This window comes from Candoia aspera, chromosome 3 (genome assembly GCF_035149785.1).
Source record: "Candoia aspera isolate rCanAsp1 chromosome 3, rCanAsp1.hap2, whole genome shotgun sequence".
Lineage (NCBI taxonomy): Eukaryota > Metazoa > Chordata > Lepidosauria > Squamata > Boidae > Candoia > Candoia aspera.
Window position 1 is genome coordinate 203,402,921 of NC_086155.1, and position 23,359 is coordinate 203,426,279.

At 38.4% G+C, this 23,359-nt stretch overlaps 1 protein-coding gene across 1 annotated transcript in view; it reads right to left on the reverse strand.

The window, feature by feature from the left end:
- The window catches only part of COL22A1 (collagen type XXII alpha 1 chain), a 145,790-nt gene that overhangs the window by 71,473 nt on the left and 50,958 nt on the right, over positions 1–23,359 (reverse strand). Inside the window, exons 12-23 of the mRNA XM_063299991.1 lie at positions 19,940–19,993; positions 17,908–17,961; positions 16,189–16,242; positions 14,516–14,560; positions 12,768–12,821; positions 10,090–10,143; positions 9,218–9,226; positions 8,887–8,922; positions 7,710–7,739; positions 7,208–7,261; positions 5,815–5,868; positions 605–658 (exon numbers count right to left, since the gene is read on the reverse strand). Of these exons, the coding sequence (XP_063156061.1) occupies positions 605–658; positions 5,815–5,868; positions 7,208–7,261; positions 7,710–7,739; positions 8,887–8,922; positions 9,218–9,226; positions 10,090–10,143; positions 12,768–12,821; positions 14,516–14,560; positions 16,189–16,242; positions 17,908–17,961; positions 19,940–19,993 (552 nt within the window). The remainder of the gene's footprint in view (positions 1–604; positions 659–5,814; positions 5,869–7,207; positions 7,262–7,709; positions 7,740–8,886; positions 8,923–9,217; positions 9,227–10,089; positions 10,144–12,767; positions 12,822–14,515; positions 14,561–16,188; positions 16,243–17,907; positions 17,962–19,939; positions 19,994–23,359) is intronic.

Genomic DNA, 23,359 nt, shown 5'->3' on the forward strand with positions numbered 1-23,359 from the left:
GAAAATGTCAAGGTGGATGTTTCATCAGCTTCTCATTCTTGTTCCTTTTTCAGTAACTAACATGGAATAAAAATCTAATTAAAAAATAAAAGCCTGAAGAGCAAGAATTGCCAGGCTCTCCTTACATAGCGATCACAAAACAAATCATTATTTAAAAAAAATAGTCAATAATCCATTTCAGTAGTTCACACTACATAACATATTGTAGGTTTTGAGCCTTCTCCAAGAAAACATAGACTGTAAATTCTCAAAGCCTGGAATCTGTGTTTTGATGTTCTCTAAAGCATCACATACACAAGGGGCACTCTGCCTTCTACCTGTAGTTCATTTGCACTTCAAAGGGCAGTTCCAAGTGTAAATGAAGAGCTTTGGGAAGTTTGCCCATAGTCAAAAGCAGATGCATTTTGTAAATGTGATCATGGAGGGCCTTGCAAGTAAACCAAGCTGTGCATCCAATGGTACTATAAATAAAACAGTATAAAAGCTAACGTTCAGATTTCCACACTGGGAAACTACTTCTTGATCCCACACAACACAAACATATTAAGCTTGATTTTCAGCACCTTGGCAAAGATTAGACTTGTATCTCATCAGGATTACTTACTGGAGGTCCAGATAAGCCATCAATTCCTGGGAGACCAAGCTCTCCTTTCTTGCCCTGGAAGAGAAGATTAAAAGTTATGAACAGACACAAGTTCAATGGATTATTTGACTGTTTCATTATGAGTCATAAACTAAAACTAGATTGTACAGCAAGATAATTCCTTGGATTCAAGGGGCCTTCTTAATTTTACAGGTATCTGTGTTAAGGAGAATTTATAACCCATGATTTTATTACATTAGGGTTTGAGTGCTGCAACATTTTTTGAATGGAGCTTTCCTTGAAAGGTGTCCAGATATTTCAACTGGGCCAAAATGCAGTAGCAATGTTGCTAACCAGTACCTGATGGCAACATTGTAGAGAGAGCTGAGCTACTGTTTATTTTAGTTTTATACTTCTCTTCCTTCCTAAGAAGTCTAGAGCAGGAAAAAAAAAAGGCAAGCTATCTTCAGTGAAAGAAAATTTAAAATAGATCATAAAATCCATAATCAGTGATCTGCCATTAAATAAGGCAAAAAAATCAATAGGAACACAGTAATTAAAACAAAGGCCATTTTAAAAGTAATTTGTCTTTTAATGTAATAATTTAATTTAGCTTAATTTAATTTTTAATGTAACAATTGTTACCTGCAAGTGCCTTATGAACCAATCTGTCTTCCACTGTCCTTTTAAACAAGAGGGGAGAGTGGAGAGAGACAGCTATGGATTCTAATTGGCTGTCAACCATTTTCCAGGTACAATTCAAAAGAGTTGCTATGCAGGTTTGGAAGATGATTCAGAAAAAGGGTCCACGTTACTTTAACACAAGCACAAGCAAAGACTTTCAAGGTAATGGCCAACCACAGGGCTGTGCATGTTTCAAAGATGACCTGCAACAAGCACTTCCTATTTCAGGTGAATGCAGCATTTCTGTGCTAGTCTGTAAATCAGCCAGACTTCCATACATACATACGTACATATACATACAAACACACACTAATGTATAATGATGGAAAATTAACTACTTTTATTAAATATGCATCCTCAATGCTTTGTGTATTCTGAACAAGAGAATCTCTCCCCCAGTAGTGCATAACATTCTCCTGACCAGGAGGCAACAAAGATAATTGGAATAATTTTGTATCATGTGTGCCAAACCTATTTATTTATTTATTTGATTGATTGATTGATTGATTGATTTCTATAGCCACCCATCTCAACAAGTGACTCTGGGCGGCTATGGGAACTAAAATACATACATACATACATACATACATACATACAAGGCATAGCAGGGTCATCTGTTTATATCAGTGTTTCTCATCCCCAGCAACTTTGAGATTTGTGGACTTCAGCTCCCAGAATTCCCACAGCAAGTCCACCATCTTAAAGTTGCTGGGGTTGAGAAACACTGATTTATATCAAATGTTTTCCTCAAAGACATACACATATGCAATGTATATCCATCTATCAGTCTGTCTGTCTAGCCTTCCATTCCTCTATCCCTCCATCCCTCTATCCCTCCATCCCTTCAGAGGAGGTTGGACTAAATGACTTTTGATGTCACTTCCAACTCTATGATTCTATCTAAACTCTGCAAAATAAAAATTCAGGGTAGTGGCAGGACAGACAGAGCTGGCACTTCAGAAGTGCCAGTGATAATGTCTATGGATGTTCGCAGTGGTTTGTTTCTCAAGACTTTCAAGGGACAGAATGTTAATTTAAACACACCCACCCATCTGCTCCCACATATTTTCTTCTCATTACATCCTACCTTAATGCATTTTTTCCTTTGCTCATTATCCAGTAAAGTCAATAACACGTAATTGGAAATGTGTGGGAAAAACTGAAATAACTCCTGTCTGTGTGTCTGTGTGTGTATGCAGTTTGCCCCCTCAAAAAACCAAAGCCTTGTTTGTGCAGCTGAAATAAATCAGAGGCACATGAATTACCTCAATCAGCAACTTGAAAATAGCTCAGTTGTGCCAAATTGGGAATGAATGCAACGTACCTTTGCTGAAAATTTCAGTTTCACTGTTGATTTAACCTACACCATCAGTCAAATGTTTGCTGCTGACAAGAAAGTGCAAAGCAGGTAGAAATCCATGCTTTTGGTTGTCCTCATAACAAGATACGCCCCAGCAAAATTAGACTGAGGATGTGTCTAGTTCTAGAACCCACTGGCACTCTAGTACAACTGCACCCTTTCATTCATGATCCCCAACAACTGGGGCAAAAAAAAAATGTTATTGGATTTTGGATGTAATACAGAAGACTGACACCTTTTCTTCTTCATGAATCAGCAAGAAGATGGAGAAAATGAATGTATATTGATGGAAAGAGTGCTAATTTTTAATTAAATGAGTATGTCAGTGGACAGAAATCATAATATGTAGACCTCATAAAACATCAGATAAGCTCCAGCAAAATGAGACCCATTTTTTTTTTTTTTTTAGATCCAGAACCCTCTGGCAATTTCCCATTCCAATACTACATACCCATCCATTCATGATGCCTAGCAAAAATGTGCCTCTGATATTGGGAGTAACATAGAAAACTGATGGCCTTCTCCTTCATGAATCCAAGTTCATGTCCAGCATGAGGAGAAGGAAGAACATATAGAAAGGAAGCAAGTGACATGGGCTCCAGTTCAGATTGGTCTGCTTTTGGGAATGGATCCAGTCCAGGTTCAAGCAAATATTTCCCCCATGTTCTGGTACCACAAGAAGCCAATGAAAATTCATGGAGATTCATGAATTGTCCAGTTTTGACCAGAAGGGTTGTTGAAGTGCTCTGTTCCAACCTAAGTAGAATTTAATTGTCAGCCAATGTGATTAATTTTTTTGGAACCACGATCGCTTTGGAGTAGCACCATCTGTGTTGTTTCCTATATTGTGCTCAAGGCATTTTTGCGCAAGACACAGTCCAAATGAGCAACAAGAGTAAATGGGAAAGAATTATATTGCTTTCTGAAAGAGACCATGTTCCTCTCATTCTAAGCAGTGCTGTTAACTGCTCTACTTTGGCTCCAGCAAAATGAAGTAGCAAAGAAAAATAAATCTGTAATTCAGTATAGATTTACAGCACACAAGAGAGAGTTTAATCTCATTTCTATATGAGAATTTATTATCCTCGAGTCCATTACATTATTTTTTTTCTGGATTACCTGGTACAATTTTCATTACTGCAGCAGAATGGAATTGTGCCAGAAAAAATATGAATTCTCATTCTGGAGCCCAGAGTGTAGAGATCAGCAATTAAAAACAATGGCCCAGTGAGACATGAATAATTCATGAGAGTAGGAAGAAGATGATCCAAGTTTAAACTCAACCAAACAAGTATTCCAAGTAAGAAAACTTTAACTGAACCAGATATTTAATTCCAAAATAATATAAAGAATTTGGGAATGGAGCTTTCATAGCCATCCAACCCCACAGCCATTATCTGCTCTGGTTCTGCTTTGCTCCATCTGGCCAAAGGTGTCTAAGATTGCATTATCTCTTTGTGTCTATGAGCTTTTTGACCCCTATGGCAAATGGTGGAAGAGAAATGAGGGGAAGGGTCTTCACATGCCATCCATGGGCCTGTTTCCCTTTTAGTATTCATTGATAGCTGGACTGACCCCGTATCTAAATTGAAGACACCTATATTCCTTTTGATTAGGAACATTTTTAATAGCATGTACAGCTATTTAAACCCTTAGTATTCTTTCAGCACTCTGCTTATGTTCAGGAGCATATCCTCTAACAAGGTCTCCTACTGAATTCAAATCATCAACAAAGGGCCTGTCTACTCCAAGTTTCTGTGCCTCACAGTGGCCAGATGGATGTATTGGGGAGGTTCACAAGCCCAGACTGGAGGGTGATAGACACCTTCTATGATTCCCCAAAATTGGTATCCCTGTGGCTGCAGCAAAGAGAAGCAACACTGTGTGCATGATGGTGTCATCATGCAAAAGATATGAATTATGTGTTAATATGTTTTCTACTACAGATTAAGGTTACTATGGTAACTCATCATTTTGGCCGGGTGAAGAGGTTGAATTTAATTGTCCCCTTTTCGGATGTTAATTTTTGCACCTGGGGAGAAGAACTTGCCTGGACTTGTTTTAGTTTCAGTTTCCCTTCTGTGTAGGTATGTAGAGAGTTAAGCAGCTCTCACTGAAAGCCTGTAAATATGTTTGCTTTCTGTAAATAAAATATTTTTTATAGAAATGCCTGGTGTGTGACTTTTCTGATCTCTCCTGGGCCAAAGGCTTTTCTAGCACTCTGCCAACATTATGTACTTGTATTGTTTGCACGATGACACCATCAGGCACATCACATCATTTTAACATAACAGTGGCATCTATTGGATGTCTTCGCTTCCCAGAATCCAGTACTGAAGGCATGCTGCCTAGGATTTATGAGGTAGTAAGCACTCATAAAAATTACTACTCTCTAGTAGTTTAATCCTCCATGAGCATGTCTATAACTCTTTTAAAACCTGGCTGCCCTTACAGTAACTGTTCAGAAATGTCCAGAAGTCTATCAAGGAGAGCACCATGAGATTTCTTATTAGGCTATGCACTATTATCTATTTTGTTTATTCTTAAAATAAGTTTTATAGGAAAGAGAGCAAGCAGCCTAGTGTGGAAATATGCTATCTATCTGCTAATCTACAGTATATGCCACCTCTGCATATTGTAAATACATACACACTTATCAGCATGGCAGCAAACACAGCTTTCATTTTATTGCTATATCCATCATGATTTGCTGTGGTGGGTCATTCTAAAGTCTAATATTGTCCACCATTCTGTTTTTGTAATGATCAGCAAGGTGCCTGGAGCAAGCCCTAAGGCAGAACATGAATGCCAGAACACATCCTCAGAATACAATCTGGATTGGCAACCATCATTTGGGATTTGCTGTTACATCTCAGGAACAGAGAAGCTATTATAAATCATGGATGTCAATAGGCAAGAGAGAGGGGAAAAATGAAAAATGTTTCTTACTGGAACCCTGGCTATCTAAAGCAGTATCTCCTTTGCAAAGCTATTCTATCCCGGTCTAAAATTACATGGCTGCACTACAGTACATTAACACAGAAATAAATAAGTGATTTTAAAAATAATTTTCTAGGCTTGAAGCAAGAAAAGGGAGAGATATTGGCAGCATTTTATCCTCTCAAATAAACCAGAGAACTCTACTGGGAAGGAATGGAGGCATCCAAAAACAAGAAAGATTGCTCACCCGTAGACCTTGTAGACCAGGAGGGCCCATCTTGCCTTCTAGTCCAGGTGGTCCCTGAAAAGAAGATACTCTTCTTTTACGTGTGATTGCATACACTGTCTTTGATATTAAATGGTTTCCATTTTGGGGGCATGTCATGGGAAAAATAGCTATCCCCTATGATATGAACCAAAGCAATGGAGATCTGAAAAAAAAAATACCCTGAAATAGTGATTGCTGGGCTCCCAATCAAACTTACTGAGAACCCTGCCAATAGATTGACAAAGGATTATGTAGGAGAGAGAAAAGGTGCATCAAGAGTGATGGATAATTAATTATATGACATAGACAGGAAAAGCAATAACATGATCACCGAAATCCTTAAGGCTGGCTCCGTCATCTTGCCTTAACCCAGATCTACATACCTTCATTGTTATAAGTACTATCAGATGATCCTGTTTTCCACACTTCTGCCCAAAATGCAACTCTGCAACTTGTTATCTGTGTTTTGCTTCATTCCTCAGGGTCACTTTAAACTAAGTTATAGTATCAAAGGACATCCTGAATCCCAACAACTGTCATAGTTCTATGTGTTTTCTACTGACACAGAAAACACTATTTAAACATTTTTTAAAAAGCCTAATTTAGGAAACCTGTTTTTAAAGAATTTTAACTTTTAAACTCCACAGAAGAAAGGGTGGACTGACTTATTTGTGCCACTCTAGTACATGAATTTTGGATCATGGATTTTTTGTATACTTGGAACATTTTATCTGACCACACAGAGAGCATGCATTATTTCATTTGAAAAGAAAGTTAAGGGGATACAGATTTCAAATCTGTTACAACCCAAAGATTCTCAAAAAGTTAAACATGGGTATTGATTATAAAGAAAGATCTTTATTACACAGCAAACTAGGAAGACAGAAAGCCATCTTACACCTTATAGTTTATCTCTCTAATATAGTTTTTTCTACTCTTATTTTGACAGCTGTCCAGAATCCCAGACAGATTTTTTTTAAGTCACTGGAGATTTATAATTCAATATACCTGATACTTTTTACATATATAACATGTTTTAACCATTAAACCTAGCACAGTGATTGATATCTGCAGTTTTAAATGTACTACTACACAATATTGAAACAAGAGAATTTTGATAGAACAGAAAAAAAAATCACCTACCTTCTTTCTACTAAGTTATACTATTGATCTGTTAAACCAGCATTGTATACTATAGTGATTCTCCTGGATCTTTAACAGAAGTATATCCTAAACCAGGTTTCCCAAATCATTATTGCATTACTTCCTGTCTTCAAAATGAAATGCAACTTAGTTTCATTTGATGTTTAATATATTCTATCATTGCACAGGTCATTCAGATTACCAATAGGTCAGAAATAAAATTACTTACTGGGCTACCCGGAGTCCCAGGAGGCCCCATTGGTCCCCGTGGGCCAGGAGCTCCCTATAAACAAATTTCAAAGTTAAAATGGGCACTGTGAAGTTTTGTTCTGTATTCAAACTCTCCTCATGGGATTTTATTTTCACATTTGCTTATCAGTTATTTGAACATATCCCTGGGACCTCTGAGTCCTGGGGTCTTAAATGTACAATGTTTATTCTTCATCCTTCTCTAAGTGGAATGGTCACAGCAAACATCTTGACTTTTTTGATACCCCCTGCAGACACCCCTGTTACCAGCATCACTTTGTTATTTTAATTAGATGCTGCTGTTTCATATATGGTAAGGTCTGCAGCACCACCTTTGAAGTAGTGTTTCTATATTTTTGGTCAGTTTTCCATGACAGAAATGTCATTCCTGAACAAACACACTGAGTCTGTGTTTAAGTAACACTGCGTGTATTCTACCTGTATGTGTATCACCAGTGCTAAAGCATTTAGAAAGGACTTACGTGCTCCCCTTTCAAGCCTTCAATCTGCACCTGAAACAAAAAAGATTATCTATAAAAAAGAAGGGAAAAAGAAGTCTGTCTTTTTTGGTATCCAGGAGATAGTCTTCAGGTCCCTAGCATATAGGGACTATGTTTTAAGGTCCATGCATGAGGATACTGTCTGAAGGGAGGGGAGGGAAGAGAGAGAGAGATTTACACCACACAGTTGTATCCCAACTTCTTTGCTATGTCAGAACTCCGAGTCAGCTAAATTGTTCTATGAAATTACTGATTGGCCTGCATGGGGAATCTTCATAAGTGATGCAACCCAACTTAAGAGCTGGTGAGAAGTTAACCTATGGAATATGTTTCAGTTACCTGACAAAAAAGTGGTACTGACTATAAAAAATGGAACAATTTTGCTTTGTGTTGCTCCATTAAATGGCCCTGTCAGCCTGTAGCACTTCATACCTACTGAAATAACAATATCAATAATGAGAATTTAATTTAATTTGTATGACACTCTTCAGAACCTTCTAAACAATGGTTAACATGCACAATGAATACATGATAACATAATAAAAACAGCAGCCAGGGTAGTTAAAAATTAAATTCAGCATATACTTTTTTAAAAAGACCCATGTGCATGTACAGTCTAATCATCATCATTATCATTGTTACCTATTTGGCTGTTTGGTATGTATGAGTACAAAATAATTGATTTCCCTGTAAATTTCCAACTACTTCAGGACCATAAGCTAAGAGATGTGTCAGAAATTGGCCTTTACTTCATTATCCCCAAATTACTACTACAATAATCCTTAGAAGCTCTAGCCAAGAGAGAAGATTTCATTCTTTCTCTCCAACCTGCATAGAATGAAGAAACTGTTGTACACATCCCAGTTTCAGAACAATCTTTTAGCACTAATGCATGGACATGAATATGGCTTCCATCCATCCATCCATCCATCCATCCATTCATTCATTCATTCATTCATTCATTCATTCATTCAGTTATTTTATTGTTTGAATTTTGTTACCGCCCATCTCCCCCAAAAGAGGGACTCTGGGCAGTTTATCAAAAATATCAAAAATAGGAGATATTTGCAAGAGTTGTAAAGCCCGAATACCCACCCAAATTCCCGAGAAGTGATTTTTCACCATCCCACACCAAACCTGTGTATAGAATAACTCTTACTGCTGAGCCTGGTTTCCCAGGAGGCCCGATTTCACCCTATATTTGGAAACAAATCAGAGAGAAATAATTAAATGGCTGACCAGCAAGAGCCTCCTACAGCCTGCTTAGCTGATTTATATCAATGTTTCTCAAACTTGGCAACTATAAGATGTGAAGACTTCAACTATCAGAATTCCTCAGCCAGCACAACTCTGAGAGCTGAAGTCCTCTCATCTTAAAGTTGTCAATGCTGAGAAACACTGATTTATATAAAACTTGAGTGGGAAGAATTGAAAAAAAGGGTCAGCAACCCACAGCCTTCCCAAGCCTTCATAGACCCCTCAAACAGTGCAGTAGACTCCTCTACATACATGCCATAGACTGATCCCACCACAAGATGACATGAGCTTCCACTACTTTCCAGTGGGAAATAAACAAACAAATGTACAAAAAAGAGGAAAAAACTACATCAATGCCTTATTCCCTGCAGACTTCAGCCACTGGAATATGCAAAAATTATGGTCTGTGGCCACTGAAAATATCATTACTGTATCTGCAGCATAGTGAAAATTATTTAAATAATATTGATTATGTGCTATCAAGTCAGCAAGAAACTAAATAGATTTTGTCCCTGATGATTTGTCCCTAAACTGTTCATACATGTCTTTCAGGTCTTCCAATGGTGAGATTAGATAGATAGATAGATAGATAGATAGATAGATAGATAGATAGATAGATAGAGATAAAAAGATAGAGATAATAGCTAGGTATCAAAAGGAAATTCAACAGATGCTAGAGAATTGCCTAATTTTGCAGTACAGTTTAAAGACCTTTGAAACAAGATTCCCACAGTCAACATATACAATATAAAATTGAATGAATAAATATTTGCATGATATATATACATATAAACAGACACACACAGTATTTGTATCAAGGTTGCAAAAATGATCCATAAGAGAGAGATCAGACTTTGAGGAATTGCAAGCATGGATCTGTTTAAAGCAGCAACATCTCTTTTCAGGCTGCTGCATGAGCCTGAAAAAGATGCAGCTGTTTTAAGAGGTCATCTATTTATGGTAGCTGTATCTTTACTGAGACTTCTTAAAGAAGCTGCGTCTGCTTTCAAGCTTGCTGTCCCATACATTCCAAAGCACCTTTTAAAGATATTTTTTCAGAGCATGAATACACATATATTGGTCCGCTACATAATCCTCATTTTACCTTCTCTCCTCGTGGTCCTATGACTCCAGGTTGACCTTGACTTCCTTTGGTGCCCTGAAATAGGAATAAGCAGATGTCAAAAGGTATTCAAGAGGAACAGTGATGAGCTTTAAACTAAAGAAGACAAGCATCAGAAGAGTCAGGCATTAGGTCTCCTTAAGCAGCACAGAAGAATGAAGTTATATTGGAACTTAATGCAATATCCTCAGTCTTGGAAAAAAATAATCCAATTTCAAATCAAAGCTGTGCTGTACTGTACTCTAACACTGAAAAGGAATCATTATTTCCTATGAAAAACTCGTAAGCTTGCCTACTTTGAAGGTGAGTAGTAGGACGTGGGGGAAGTTTTTGGTGGAACAAGTTTGGCTTACAGTAGTTTTTAGATGAGATGGGCAAAGGAGATTTTTGTTCTTTTATTTTGTTTTTGGAACATACAGGCAAATAAAGCAAAAGAATACAACTCACATTTGAAATCCTATTCTACTGAGACTACTGGTTTGTCTAGCTTAGACTAGTAAACATAGCAGACTTTCCACCCATCTAACAATATTTAGTTAGTTAGTTTCCAAATTTATTATCACTGCCCATCTCCCCCCAAAAAGGGGACCCTGGGCAGTTTACAATAAAATTGACATTAAAACCATAAACATATAAAAATGCAAATATAAATAATCAATATAAATAGAAGATAAAAATAGATATAAAATCCAAGTGGCGATGAGATCTGATTCGGTGAGGAGGGGTCTACGGCGCCAGCCACCCCCAGGAGGAACTCTTCCCCTTCCCACCCCAGGTGAGGCAGCAGAGCCAGGTCTCCTTCTATAAAAAGAACTGTGTTGATTGGGCCAATGCTCCATCTAATCCATCACTCTGTGTTCCGTAGTGGCCAACCTGATTCTTTCAGGAAACTCACAAGCATGGGACATTAATGCCACAAGTGTAAACTCATAAGAATTCAAAGAAGCAGTTATGGATAGATAATCCTGGCAAAATGGTGTCCATTCGATCATGAAGGGTCAGAACCAAATGAGAAACCAAACCTCTCCTTTAGTCCACCTGGTGAAAGAGACCTCACCTGGGTCACCTGGATCAAGTTTTGAACTGCTCTTACTGTTAGGAAGATTTTTCTGACATTAAATAAGAATCTGCATCCATGTAACTTAAATTCTCTATTCCTTGTCCTGTACTTTGATGTCCTTGTGAGAACAAGTTTTGGGCTTCTTCTCCGTGATATTTTTTCTGGGCTATTGCAGGTAGTCCTCACTTAACAATCACAACTGGGACCAGAATTTCAGTTGCTAAGCAAAGTGGCCATTAAGCAAATTTGACCTGATTTTACGACCTTTTTTGCAACAGTTGTTAAGCGAATCACTGCAAGCATTATGCAAACCATGTGGTCATTAAGCAAATCATGTGGTTCCCCATTGATTTTGCTTGCCAGAAGCCAGCCAGGAAGGTCAAAAATGGTGATCACATGGCCACATGACACTGCAATGGTCATAAATGTGAACCAGTTGCCAAGCACCCAAATTGTGATCACGTGACCAGGGGGACCCTGCAATGGTTGTAAGTATGAAGACTGGTCGTAAGTCAATTTTACCAGCGCTGTCGTAAGTCCAAACTGTCACTAAACAAATAGCCGTTGAGCGAGGACTACCTATACACCTCCCCACCTCCACCCTCAGTCATTCTTCTCAAAACTAACAAGCTCGGCTCCTTCAATCTCAGGTTTACTTCCTGTCTCCTGATCAACTTTATTGCTCTTCTCTGAACCTGTTTTAATTTCCCTAAATCCTTTTTTAAAGTATTTTGTCCAGAACTGAGGTGGGGTCCGATCAAAGCAAAATAGACTGCAATAATTCCTTTCCATGATTTGGTGATTTAGAAATCATGCTTCTATTGATGCAGCCTAACATGGCATTTGTCATTTTTGTGGTTGCCACCTCACACTGCTGGCTCATATGCAGTGTGAAATCAGCTACCATTCTTGGTATCATTACCAAGTCAGATATCCCCTATCTTATACCTGTGCATTTGATTTTTACTTCCTAAATAAAAACTGCACATCAATTCAAAAAGGAATTTATGATAGAGGTTTTATCATAATAAAAACAGTTATAAAACTGGTCAAAGTACTCATAGGCGTCAAGCACAATGATTATTTGGCCTGTTGGAGGATTGAACCTTGGACTCAAGTATTCCATTTGTCTCTACAAAGAGCAAAGCCAACACATTCATCTTGCAGGATGGTCTCATCTAGACCAGGTTGAAAAACACTTTTTGCAGTATATTGGAAAACATGGGGAATGATAAAGCGATAGAGGGAAAGCCATTTCTCCAGCCATCAATGGCCAGTAGCACACCCACAAGCAGATGTGTCACTTCCAGCTGTGAGGTGGAGGACCTGAAAAGAATCAGGTAGTTCATGGGAACCATTCAGTATAGACCATAATACTTTCCACTGTCTTTCAGCTGCCCCATCAGACCACTGAGGGAGCTACCATTTTAAATCTAGAGGATGTGTGGTAGAATGTGGTGTTAGATAGATGCAAAGGCCTCATTTCAGAAGATGACCACCAGCCCTAAGTCCTTGCATTTCCATGCATAACTAACTCTAAAAAAGGTATTAATTATTTATTTATTTATTTATTTATTGACATAAAAAGCTAGCCACATACCTGTTTCCCGTCCAGGCCAGGTTTCCCAGGAAAACCGTCAAGGCCAGGTTCTCCCTGAGCAAAGAAACATAAAAGCACTGTTGGAGGTCTCATTCCATGAAGTAGTCTTGGAAGAGCTGTATTCTCATGCACAATTTACCTGGGATTGAACATGTAAGTAGGTTCATTTGAACTGCTGGCTTTTAAAAACCATTTCTGTTTGATTTCCTATCATGGATTCTGAAAGCCAACCTGTACTTAATCGTGTACCTGATTTTGACTGTTTTGTTCTCATTTGCCCAGGATAATATCTTCAGATTTCTCAACCAAGGTTCTGTGGCACCCTAGGGTTCCATGAGAGGTCACGATTTATTTTAGAAATTATTTCAAATTCAGGCAACTTCACATTTCATTCTTTATTTTCAGCTGAAGAACACTGTTGATGCATAGATACAGGCCTACCCATGAAACAAGTATAATGATTTTGTAACTTCTGGCCTACATTTGAGCCTGAATGTGCAGGGGTTCCCCAAGCTCTGAAAAACATTTCAAAGGTTCCTCCAGGGTCAAAAGATTGAGAAAGGCTGCCCTATATTGTTTTGCCAAAATTTGACCCAGAAGGTCCCTTGCTTGCTTGTTTCAGTGCTGGGATTGAGAACATCTGAAAGGCAGTGAATTAATTATTTGACAAATTCCTATATGGACTGACATGTTTATGGAGACCATGTTTGGTCAATCCAATTGGCTGGGTCATCTCCTTTCCCCATGCAGGCCTCAGATTTAGCCCCAGGCACACCAGCAATGAATGACTCTGGATCATTTAGTTAGTTAGTAAGCAACATTTTCTGAGTCCACCCAGCTGTTACAAAAGATTCTGTGTGGCTTTCATTTCCTATTTGCTTTTGCCAAAGGAAGAAATAGGCTTGATGGTAGTGATCAGGTTTAATGCAAATCCAATCAGAAGTGGGGGTTGGGGGTGGGGAGAGAGAGAGAAATATCACCCCCATTCTCTTCTGTCTATTTTTTCCCCCCAACCATGAAACCACGGGGCAGGGAAGTAAAAGACAAGAATAACTTCATTTCCATGAAGCCATTCAAGGCACAGTTCATAACAAGTAACCAATTTGCATGACATGGTTGACTGACCAAAATTAATTTAACCACCAAAAGGCCTGGAATAGTTTGGGGCAAAAAACCTCATCCTTTCTGGGTTCTCTGTCTGGGCTGCTGGAGTATTCCTATGAAACATTAATTTTCCCCTTTGACCCCGTTAAGTGTGTTGTGCAAACAACAAGGCCACAGAGGACATGTCATCAAGATAACTTGAAGGTCTTGCTTCAGATATGATTGTTATCAAACTGTATCTACAATGAAATTTAGGGTCAAATTTTTAGATGTTCATATTGCTGAATAAGATGTTAAAATAGAACGGAGGGGAATAATGCCAAAAAAACCAGCATTACTTGAAAAGAATCCACAATATGCTACATTATCATTACAGAACTGTTTGACATAATGCAACTCTGATCCCAGTATATGAGCTTAGATGACAAGGGTGAAGGGTCCTGGTCACCTTACATGGAATACTTAGCCTGCATAGAATATTTCATATCTAGCGTGACTTAGAAAATGATCTAGCTCAAGTGGACTTCCAGAGAAATATATTGTCCTGAGTATGACATGTTTGACATGGAATGTCCTTCATGAGCCAATTCTGTTCTAAACTTGTTCTCTTACTCATGGCATACTATTTGACAAATTATTTGTACCTTGTCTCCACGGGGTCCTTTTTCTCCTCTTTCCCCTTGCAAGCCCTAAAAGAGAAAAAGAAACAAAATAGGAAATTACAGGGATCATATTCACAGCAAAAACATCTCTGAGCAAAACCAGATGAGCTATTGGTACCCTAAGAATGTTCACACAGTGACTCACAGATCTTGAGTACTGTTGAAGAAAGAACTGATTTTAGACTCTATTTATTAAGTATCTTTCTAGAATAAAACTATAGTTATTTTGAAAAAAAGAAAACAGTTTTCTATGCTAATTGGTCTTGGAGCATTCATCAAGACCCCCAATCCTTTGGTTTTAAGATGTTTTAAGAATACTGTAAAATGTTTTGCAACCAGATCAGGGAAGCCAACAAAAACTGAATGACCTTCTCCAGCAAAAGACATAACTTAATCTAAAGAACAGTGAAGTAAAAGTTGACAATATAAGAGAGAAAAATATGCAATCCATGTGACAAGAGCCCATGGAATTAGCATGGTATGATCAATTTATATGAGCTTTGGAGAGGTCAGTATATGTACACTTGCCATGGGTAAGTTATACAAAATTGACCATCTCCATGAGCTTAACTGTACAGCAGCTTGCCAGAATAACTTCTTTGAAAGCAGCTACTGCAGAGAACAATCTAAGTTATTCCTCAATATTCTCCTCAATATTTTGTGAAAACTAATATCAAATCGATGGGGTATATTTACAACCTACAAAAGACAAACTGAGACCAAAAGGGCTAATTATTATGGAGTTGTCTTATTCCTGAACTTGTCTTGTCTTATTTGTTTCATTGGAAATCTGAATAATTAAGTTACAGCAAAATTACAGGTTGCACAGACTAAAAAAAATGCATATATTTCTCACTAAGCAACATACACTGTTATACATGTCTGGAATATGATGAATGAATGGGGAAGAGAGGGCACATCTACTAGGAATGTTTACTTCTGGCACATATAATTCCCTTCCTTTTTCTATTTTGCTCAGTTTGGTTCTGTGAATATTCAAGCTGGTTCAGATGTATGAAAATTTAATTCAGACTTTAAGGTTCTGAAGACAGTAAAAGAAGCTATGCAAATTCATTGCATAGGCTTATCAATATGTTATCCCCAGATTGCAAGGTACTATGGCTCAAATACAAATTCCTAGGGAACTATTATGTCCATGGCTGACCTTCCCAGATGGATGTTACACAATGTGAAACTAAATAGACTTCTGAGTAAGTCTGTTCTGCATTTCATAGTTGAGTCCACACTCCAGGGGATATTAAAGGAGCTTCTTCTCAACCCTTCATCTTCTCCAGGGTTGGATTATCAGAAAACCTATCTTGGTAATTGAATCCGAAGTGCTGCACAGCTCTACCTTTGACCTTATTCAGTGGAGGTGTTCTGACTTCCTTAACCTGATAATCCTCCAAATGTGAAGTGAAAGGTCCCCTGTGCAAGCACTGAGTCACGTCTGACCCTTTGGAGGGACGCAGCTTTCACTGTGTTTTCTTGGCAGACTATAGCGGGGTGGTTTTGCCATTGCCTTTGTATAATATGTGATGCTCTGATTCAGGTTTGAAAATCAAGTATCTACTTGTCATACAACTGAATTTTACAAATTATGCTGTATTCATTTAAGATATTAAATTAAAAACAGCAAAGAAATCCTGACTTACAGGTGCTCCAACGTAACCTTGACGACCTGGGGGACCAGGATGCCCTTCTTCTCCCTGAGCAAAATGAAAGAAATACAAGGTTTGAGAACATAATCAAAATCTATGGTAGGCTATTTACATGAACAAATGTGCAGCTCTTCTGACCTTTATCATCATAACCAATCCTCTTTAAAAGGTAATTCTACAATATTGTAAACACTGTGTTATCCTTCCTGAAAAGCAAACTATTTGAGTGTTAAAACCAGGTGGGTATTTCTGTGTTTCCAATCACCAGCGTATTTTTGTGGTTGGGATCAAGCAATTCTGGATAAACTGACATAAATATGAAAAGTCATGGTTTTGTCCATATGTGGCAACGGGATGAGGAAGGACACCTCAGCTACTTTAGCTTATTCTATCACCGGTAGAAACCAGCAATAAATCTGGGAGGAACTGTATGTGTTTGGACAAACTAAGTGAAGGCACCTAGCTGATCTTCACTGAAGTCAGAAGCTTCAGATAATCTTAGGGCTGAGGGCTAGATTGGGAAGTAAAAAGACAAAGTAAGTATGTATGCATGCATGCATGCATGCATCCATCTATCCATCCATTCATTCAAATTTATTAGCTGCCCACCTGCAGAGGGATGTCTCAGAAAGACATCCTGGAAGAAAACAATAATAATATAGTTGACAATAACCAATTTCTACTACATGAATGTATCCATGAGACACCAGGGCTTCACCTCTATACCTTTCTGGCCATTTATGTGGAAGGAAGGAATGTGGAAGGAATAAATTTAGTAAATCCTAGGAGTTAAGATATGAAGGAGGGAAAGGGTGGCATCAAAAATTGTCCATGTACCAGGACCCTAAAACTAGTCTATTACCCGACTGTATTTTTTTTTCCCTAAGAATTTCCAAACTGGCTGCCTTTTAAGATAAATCAGTTTCCGTGTCTTGCATTTTCCATGCTAGAGGACAAACTGAAAGTGTGGTTTGGTTTGGAGGTTCTGATAAATGGCCTACAACTCCCTGAGACAAAACTTGGTAAGAAACAGTATAGAGTTTATATTTACTTCTTTAGGTTGGAAAGTTACAACAAATGCAAATGCTGGTGGATAGTTTGCTGAAACAGTAAAAAACAAATGCAGAAACTTAGATACAAAGGAGAGTACAAATCAAAACTAATACCACTTTTAATCTTTGATGACCCAAATAACTTTTCAGCCAGGCAAGCTATTACCATATTTTAGAAATCAAACACAACATTCTCAGTGTAGTAAAGTATTGGCAAAATAATAAATGAGCCACCACATTAGCGTAAAAGCTGACTAAGGAAGTAAGGGAGCAGGGGAAAACAGATATGCTGACAACTTTATAGAATTATGTTGGTACTATTTTATTAGAGTGGAAATAAGTAAATACTACTTTGCAGCTATTTGCAACAGCAGTTAATGGGGGAAAGGCACCATCAAAAGGGCTCTGTACATTTTCTTTGCATACAATATATGATAAAAGTCACAACATTTTCCAGTGAACCAGATTTTAGGCAAACTGTTACTTACGAATGTGAGTTAGGTGTCTCTCCTGACCAGGAATTGAGTGCACCTGACCCCTTTTGGTAGACATATTTAAGTTGGAAATCACCTTCAGTATAATTCCCAAACATATAAATCTTTCCTGAAGGTTCTATGAATCTCATTCATGATGTTGCTTAAGTATATTCATATATGCTCACCTTTGGGCCAGATGGTCCAGGAAGACCAGGTGCTCCAGGGAGACCAGGTTCTCCCTAAAAGAAAAGGCAAAATAGTATTTATTGCAAAGGTTTACCATGGACACCTTAGAAACCAGGGTATACTGAAAAATCATATGCTAGTTGATCTATGAAACCAAAAAGATGCCTTATTTTGAGAGAATTGGAAGGCTTTTCCATACAATTACTCCAAGGATTCTGGCAGAGAAATCTTCCCCAGTTTTGCTGCATAAAATCCTCCAAATGAAGGTTCAAGAGGAAGAAAATCAGATCTTCTGCACTGGAAATCCTACCCTGCCATTTAGTTATGTCTAGAAAAAAGTGATGCTTCCATATCAAACAAGCATGAATTTTTTTCAAGAAAAAGGTGGCTTAATCTGTAACCATCTTTCATGCCAGAACTATTTCAAAGATTTAAAAAAAACAAAAACAAAAAAAAACTAGAGGTCTAGATACAGATCTAGTGGTTACTCTGTCACTGTTATGCACATTTCAAGGTATGGTTTAATAAAAAACGTCAGTGTTAAAACATGAGTTCAAGGTATGCACTTTAAAATAAACCCTTAATACCTTTTATTATTAATTTGCTGAATTTTGACATTTGTCTCCTCCCCCCTCCAAAAAGAGAGAGAGAGAGAATCGAAAAGTGTGACAATAGCTGTGACAGCCAATGTGATAGGATGCTAAGGTGTTGAGCTAAGTTTGGAGGTCTTGGACAGGTTCAAGTCCATGAAATCTTTCACAGTTGTGGAAAGAACAACTGTGCCAAAAAGAAGCTAGATTTGTCCATTGATAGTTAGCTAGCCCAGCTAGCCAAAAGACCATTCTTTTCTGCTGATAGACTAGCTCCATTCTTAAGGAGAAGCAGAGTAGATGTGTGATGAAGACATACAGTTGAATGCCATACAAGTGTAATGGTATGTGGGGATGACCTTGGGAGACAAGAAGAAGACCCCCAGCCTAGGCAATGGTCTGATAAGGGGCAGCTCGGTCTGCAGGTGGGGGAAACACACAGGAAGTGTTTCAGAAGGGACCCTCCCTCATTTTCCAGAGATTAAAAAGGAAGGAGGGGAGAAATACTTTCAGTCTTGAAAGATTCTGTTAATGTAACCCTACAATAAAGCAGGATTAGTTCATCTGGGTGTGCTTCTTGTCTGGACTACCTCACAAGGCTGACATCAATCTTGCAAGACTGAAAATCTTTCTCCCCTCCTCTCTTTTTAGTCACCGGAAAACGAGGGAGGGTCCCTCCTGAAACGCTTCCCATGCTTTTCCCCCACCTGCGGACTGAGCTGCCCCTTATCAAATCGTTGCCTAGGCTGGGGGTCTTCTTCTTGTCTCCCAAGGTCATCCCCACATACCATTACAACAAGTCACATCTTGGAATATGGAAGTCTACATCCCAGTGAAAGAGGCTTCATTGATTTCATCACCCCAAATCTTTTTGGCACCCTCTTAATTATGTACTGTTGATTAAGAAGATTGACTGCACCATTGTAGACACAGAAGTGGATAATGATTGCTTTCAGATCCCACCAGAGTTCTTGTGTTTCTACTCATCAAATTTCAGCAGGCAAACATTTGTTGGGAAGGAAATAAATAGCCGTGTTTTGTTGATCCGATTTGCTCAACTGCTCCTGTGAAGTCTCTAGTCACAGCACAGCATTTTAATGAATGGCAACTGATGCTCCTCCTCAGAGCTTCCAAGAGCAGATAATCTATACCAAGTTTGTTTGCTCCCTTGGCCCCAAAATAGGATTGTTGAGCTTAATAACCTGCTCTTATTTGTTTTCTTAGATTTGAAATAGTAATATTAATCCCCCAGACATATTCCATTCAGTGAAGATTGATCCATAACACCTGGCTTACATTACAAGGAAAAGAGGAAAGAAACAAAGGAAGGAAGGAAGGAAGGGAGGGAGGGAGGGAGGGAGGGAGGAAGGAAGGAAGGAAGGAAGGAAGGAAGGAAGGAAGGAAGGAAGGAAGGAAGGAAGGAAGGAAGGAAAAAGCTTACCATTTCTCCTTTGGCACCATCCCTCCCTGGGATGCCAGGTGCACCAAGGGAACCCTAAAAGAATAAAGATTACCACAACAAAACATTTGTGGAAAATCATAATGATAATTAAAAATAGCATTGGCTAAAAGCAGAAGGGCATGAATAATAAAGAAGGCAAATCTAATCACTCTCACCCTGGGCCACATTAAGTTGTGATCTCAAGGGTGGTGTATCACCCAATTCCAAAATACAGGGATTAAGCAGTGAATTAATTTCTTGATAAATGCTGTTGGAGTAATGTACTGCAATGTACTCCTTTCCATAGCCCCACCAAAACTGACATATAAACAGGCAGTAAACCCCACAGTTGTTCACACTGATGATGTGACCTAGTCAGGTAATGAAACATCTGCAAACCAACAATCCAGCTCAGGGAGCACCAAGAACTCCACAGTTCAATCCTGAGCTACAGATATTCTCTTCCACGGAATGTATTTTGGCATATATTGGTTGTAGATCAGAAAGAGTTCAGTTGCCAGAATTCCTTTAATCCCCTCCTTTTCTTTTTCCTTAATAAAACTTACTGAAGAGATTCTGTGAGAATGGTGCTTGGAAGTATTTCTAGGTCTGGGCAGATGTCAGAGAACTGATCTGTATGGTAAGCTGGTAAAAGCCCACTTCCTTCTCTATTTCACCCATGAGCAGGTCAAGCTAAACTCTTGTTCATGTCTCAGGACCCTTAAAAATGCTGTCAAATTCTTTCAGTCTTCTTCCCTTTTCCCTTCCCCACATATCCCCGGACTAGGAGAAATAATTCATTAAGAAGTTGCAGTCAGGTTATAATTTCTCTGTCCCTGAGATACTTAAAAGCACAGGAAAATGCTGTGTTCTGAAAGGATACAATGCAAGACATGTTTTAGCACCCAAATACCAGTTTGTTAGAACTGGTTCCATCGCACTTGATCCTTGTTTTATTAATTTATATATCAAATTAATTTATTTATTGTTTTCCTTCTTTCTCTTTTCTCTTCCAAGCTATCTTGCACCAAAATGCTTCAATGGACAGGTATTAAATCAGATTAGAGACATTAATGATTTGGGAAATGGAAGATTTTGTACTTAAGCTTTAGAATAGCCAGATACCCTATCCAGAGCTGCAAATTTATTGAACATGTCATTATGATTCACACAGTAGACCATCAAGATTATGATTTCAGTTTTCATTTTCTACTGAATCTCCTATTCTGTCATACTTGATGTTTCACAATTTGCACTGATGTCCAATTTTTTGCATTTGACTGAACTGCACTGACTAACAAAAAACACAGCAGAAAAAGTCGTATAAAATCCCAACTACTATAATCATGGTCTGTATTCTTTTTTATGCCCCTGGAAAATACTAACTAAAATACTAAAATACTAAAACTAAAAGATAGTTAAATAACTATAAGTTAAATAACTTATAGTTAATAACTAAAAGATAGTTATCTTTTTTTCTTTTCTTTTTTTGTATAGATGATTACCTTTTCTCCTCTCTCGCCCATTAAACCAGGTAAACCTTGGGGTCCTTTTTCACCCTAAAAGAGCAGAATGAAAAATATTTGCATAAAATATAACTTTCTCCTAAAAGAGGTCAAAGTAATACAACTCCTAAAATCCACAAGGCAGCATGCTGATATTTTTGAAAAAGAAATGAATCACAGGCTTTGCTAACAAGGCAGATTTCTGAGCTGAAAACTTCATGATGCCCACACAGCACTTCGAGTTTACACAACACAGGAAATGGGATTCAACGACCCCTGTCAACACATTGTGAATGTCAGTGACACGGAGGTTGGAAGAGCTTGCAATCTGGAAGAATAATGGCAAGGGAAATGGAATTTCACCTGTCCTATGATTCTAACCTGTTTCTCTTCTCTGAAGCTGCTACATGCATTTCAAAGGAAACTATCCTGGTGTCAGTAAATCAGGGTTGCACATAATGGTGTCTGGAGGGGGTAAAAAATGTCAAGATATCTGTTATGACAGTAAGAACAAAGCCTTTATATGTGTGCATACATGGATATTGCACACAAATAAAAAAAGGCTTGGAATTTTACCATGCAGTCAAAATGTCATCTTGACTTTGTTGACCTCCACTTTGCACAGTTTGGGACACCCAGGTAACAAGTGGCTCTCCAAAGCCTTGAATGTGGCTTTCAAAACTCTTCCAGCTCTTAACCAGATAGAAGGAAACATTCATTTCTTTGCAGTAATGTGTAGGCTACCTATTCAATAGTGGCTTGCAATGATATCACCTTGATCACCTTGCCTGACAGAGTCCTGCTGGCCACAACCCGCTTTCAATGATATATTAAAATGATAAGTCAATGATATATTAAAATGAAATCTTTAAATTTCTTTTTTTTAATCTGCCATTATCTTCCAAGACATGTTTTAAAAGCCCTCAACTGCTTCCTATTTGATAAAAGAGTGCAGACTATTCTGATCTCAGAGGATCAGCTGTTCCGTTGTAATGGGGCTGTCCTAGAAAATGCCATTTTCTGGCTTCTCGCCCCTCCGATCTCTCTAGAGGCAGGTATCGATAGCATCCTTTCCCCTTAAGATTGTGTAGGTTAGGCAGAAGGTAGCAAGATCCAAGCCTCTTATTCCTATGCTTATCTAATTCAATTTAAGTTGAATTAACTTTCATTTTGCTCCTGGGCAGAGCTACTTTTAGAGTCTGACCTTAACGTACTACACAAAGAACATGATGAGTTCTTGGCTTTGGGAAAAAATATACTCTTCTGCAATCCAGGTAGTCCTCGACTTATGACCACAATTGGGACCAGAACTTCCCTTGCTAAGTGAGGCAGTCATTAAGTGAGGCACACCCGATTTTCCAAACTTGTTTGCCATGGCCGTTAAGTGAATCACTGTGGTTGTTAAGTGAATCCAGCTTCTCCCATTGATTTGGCTTGTTAGAAGCTAGCTGGGAAGATCATAAATGGTGATCATGTGACCCCGGGATGTTGCAACCATTGTAAATACATGCTACTTGCCAAGTGCCCAAATTTTGATCATGTGACCGTGGGGACACTGCAATGGTTGTAAGTGAAAGAAGCAGTTATAACTTCAAACGATTGCTAAACAAATGGTCATAAGTCAAGGAGTACCTGTAGAAGTTTCCCTAGGAAATCAAATAGCCATTCTGGAGAGGCAATGCATATTTGAAACCATGACATAGAGGGAGACTCCTCCCATCTCTCTACAGCTGTTTCTACAGCTGATGAGGCATCCACACAACTGCTATTTGCATAACCTCCAAGTCTTCCAAGTTAATCTCCTTCATAGCTGTGGAACTCCAAGATCTTGGAAGAACAGCCCTCAATCATGTCTGGTATCTAATTTTCCAAAACAGATCTACAGTATATCAGAGAAAAAGGCTGGGCTTTTTCC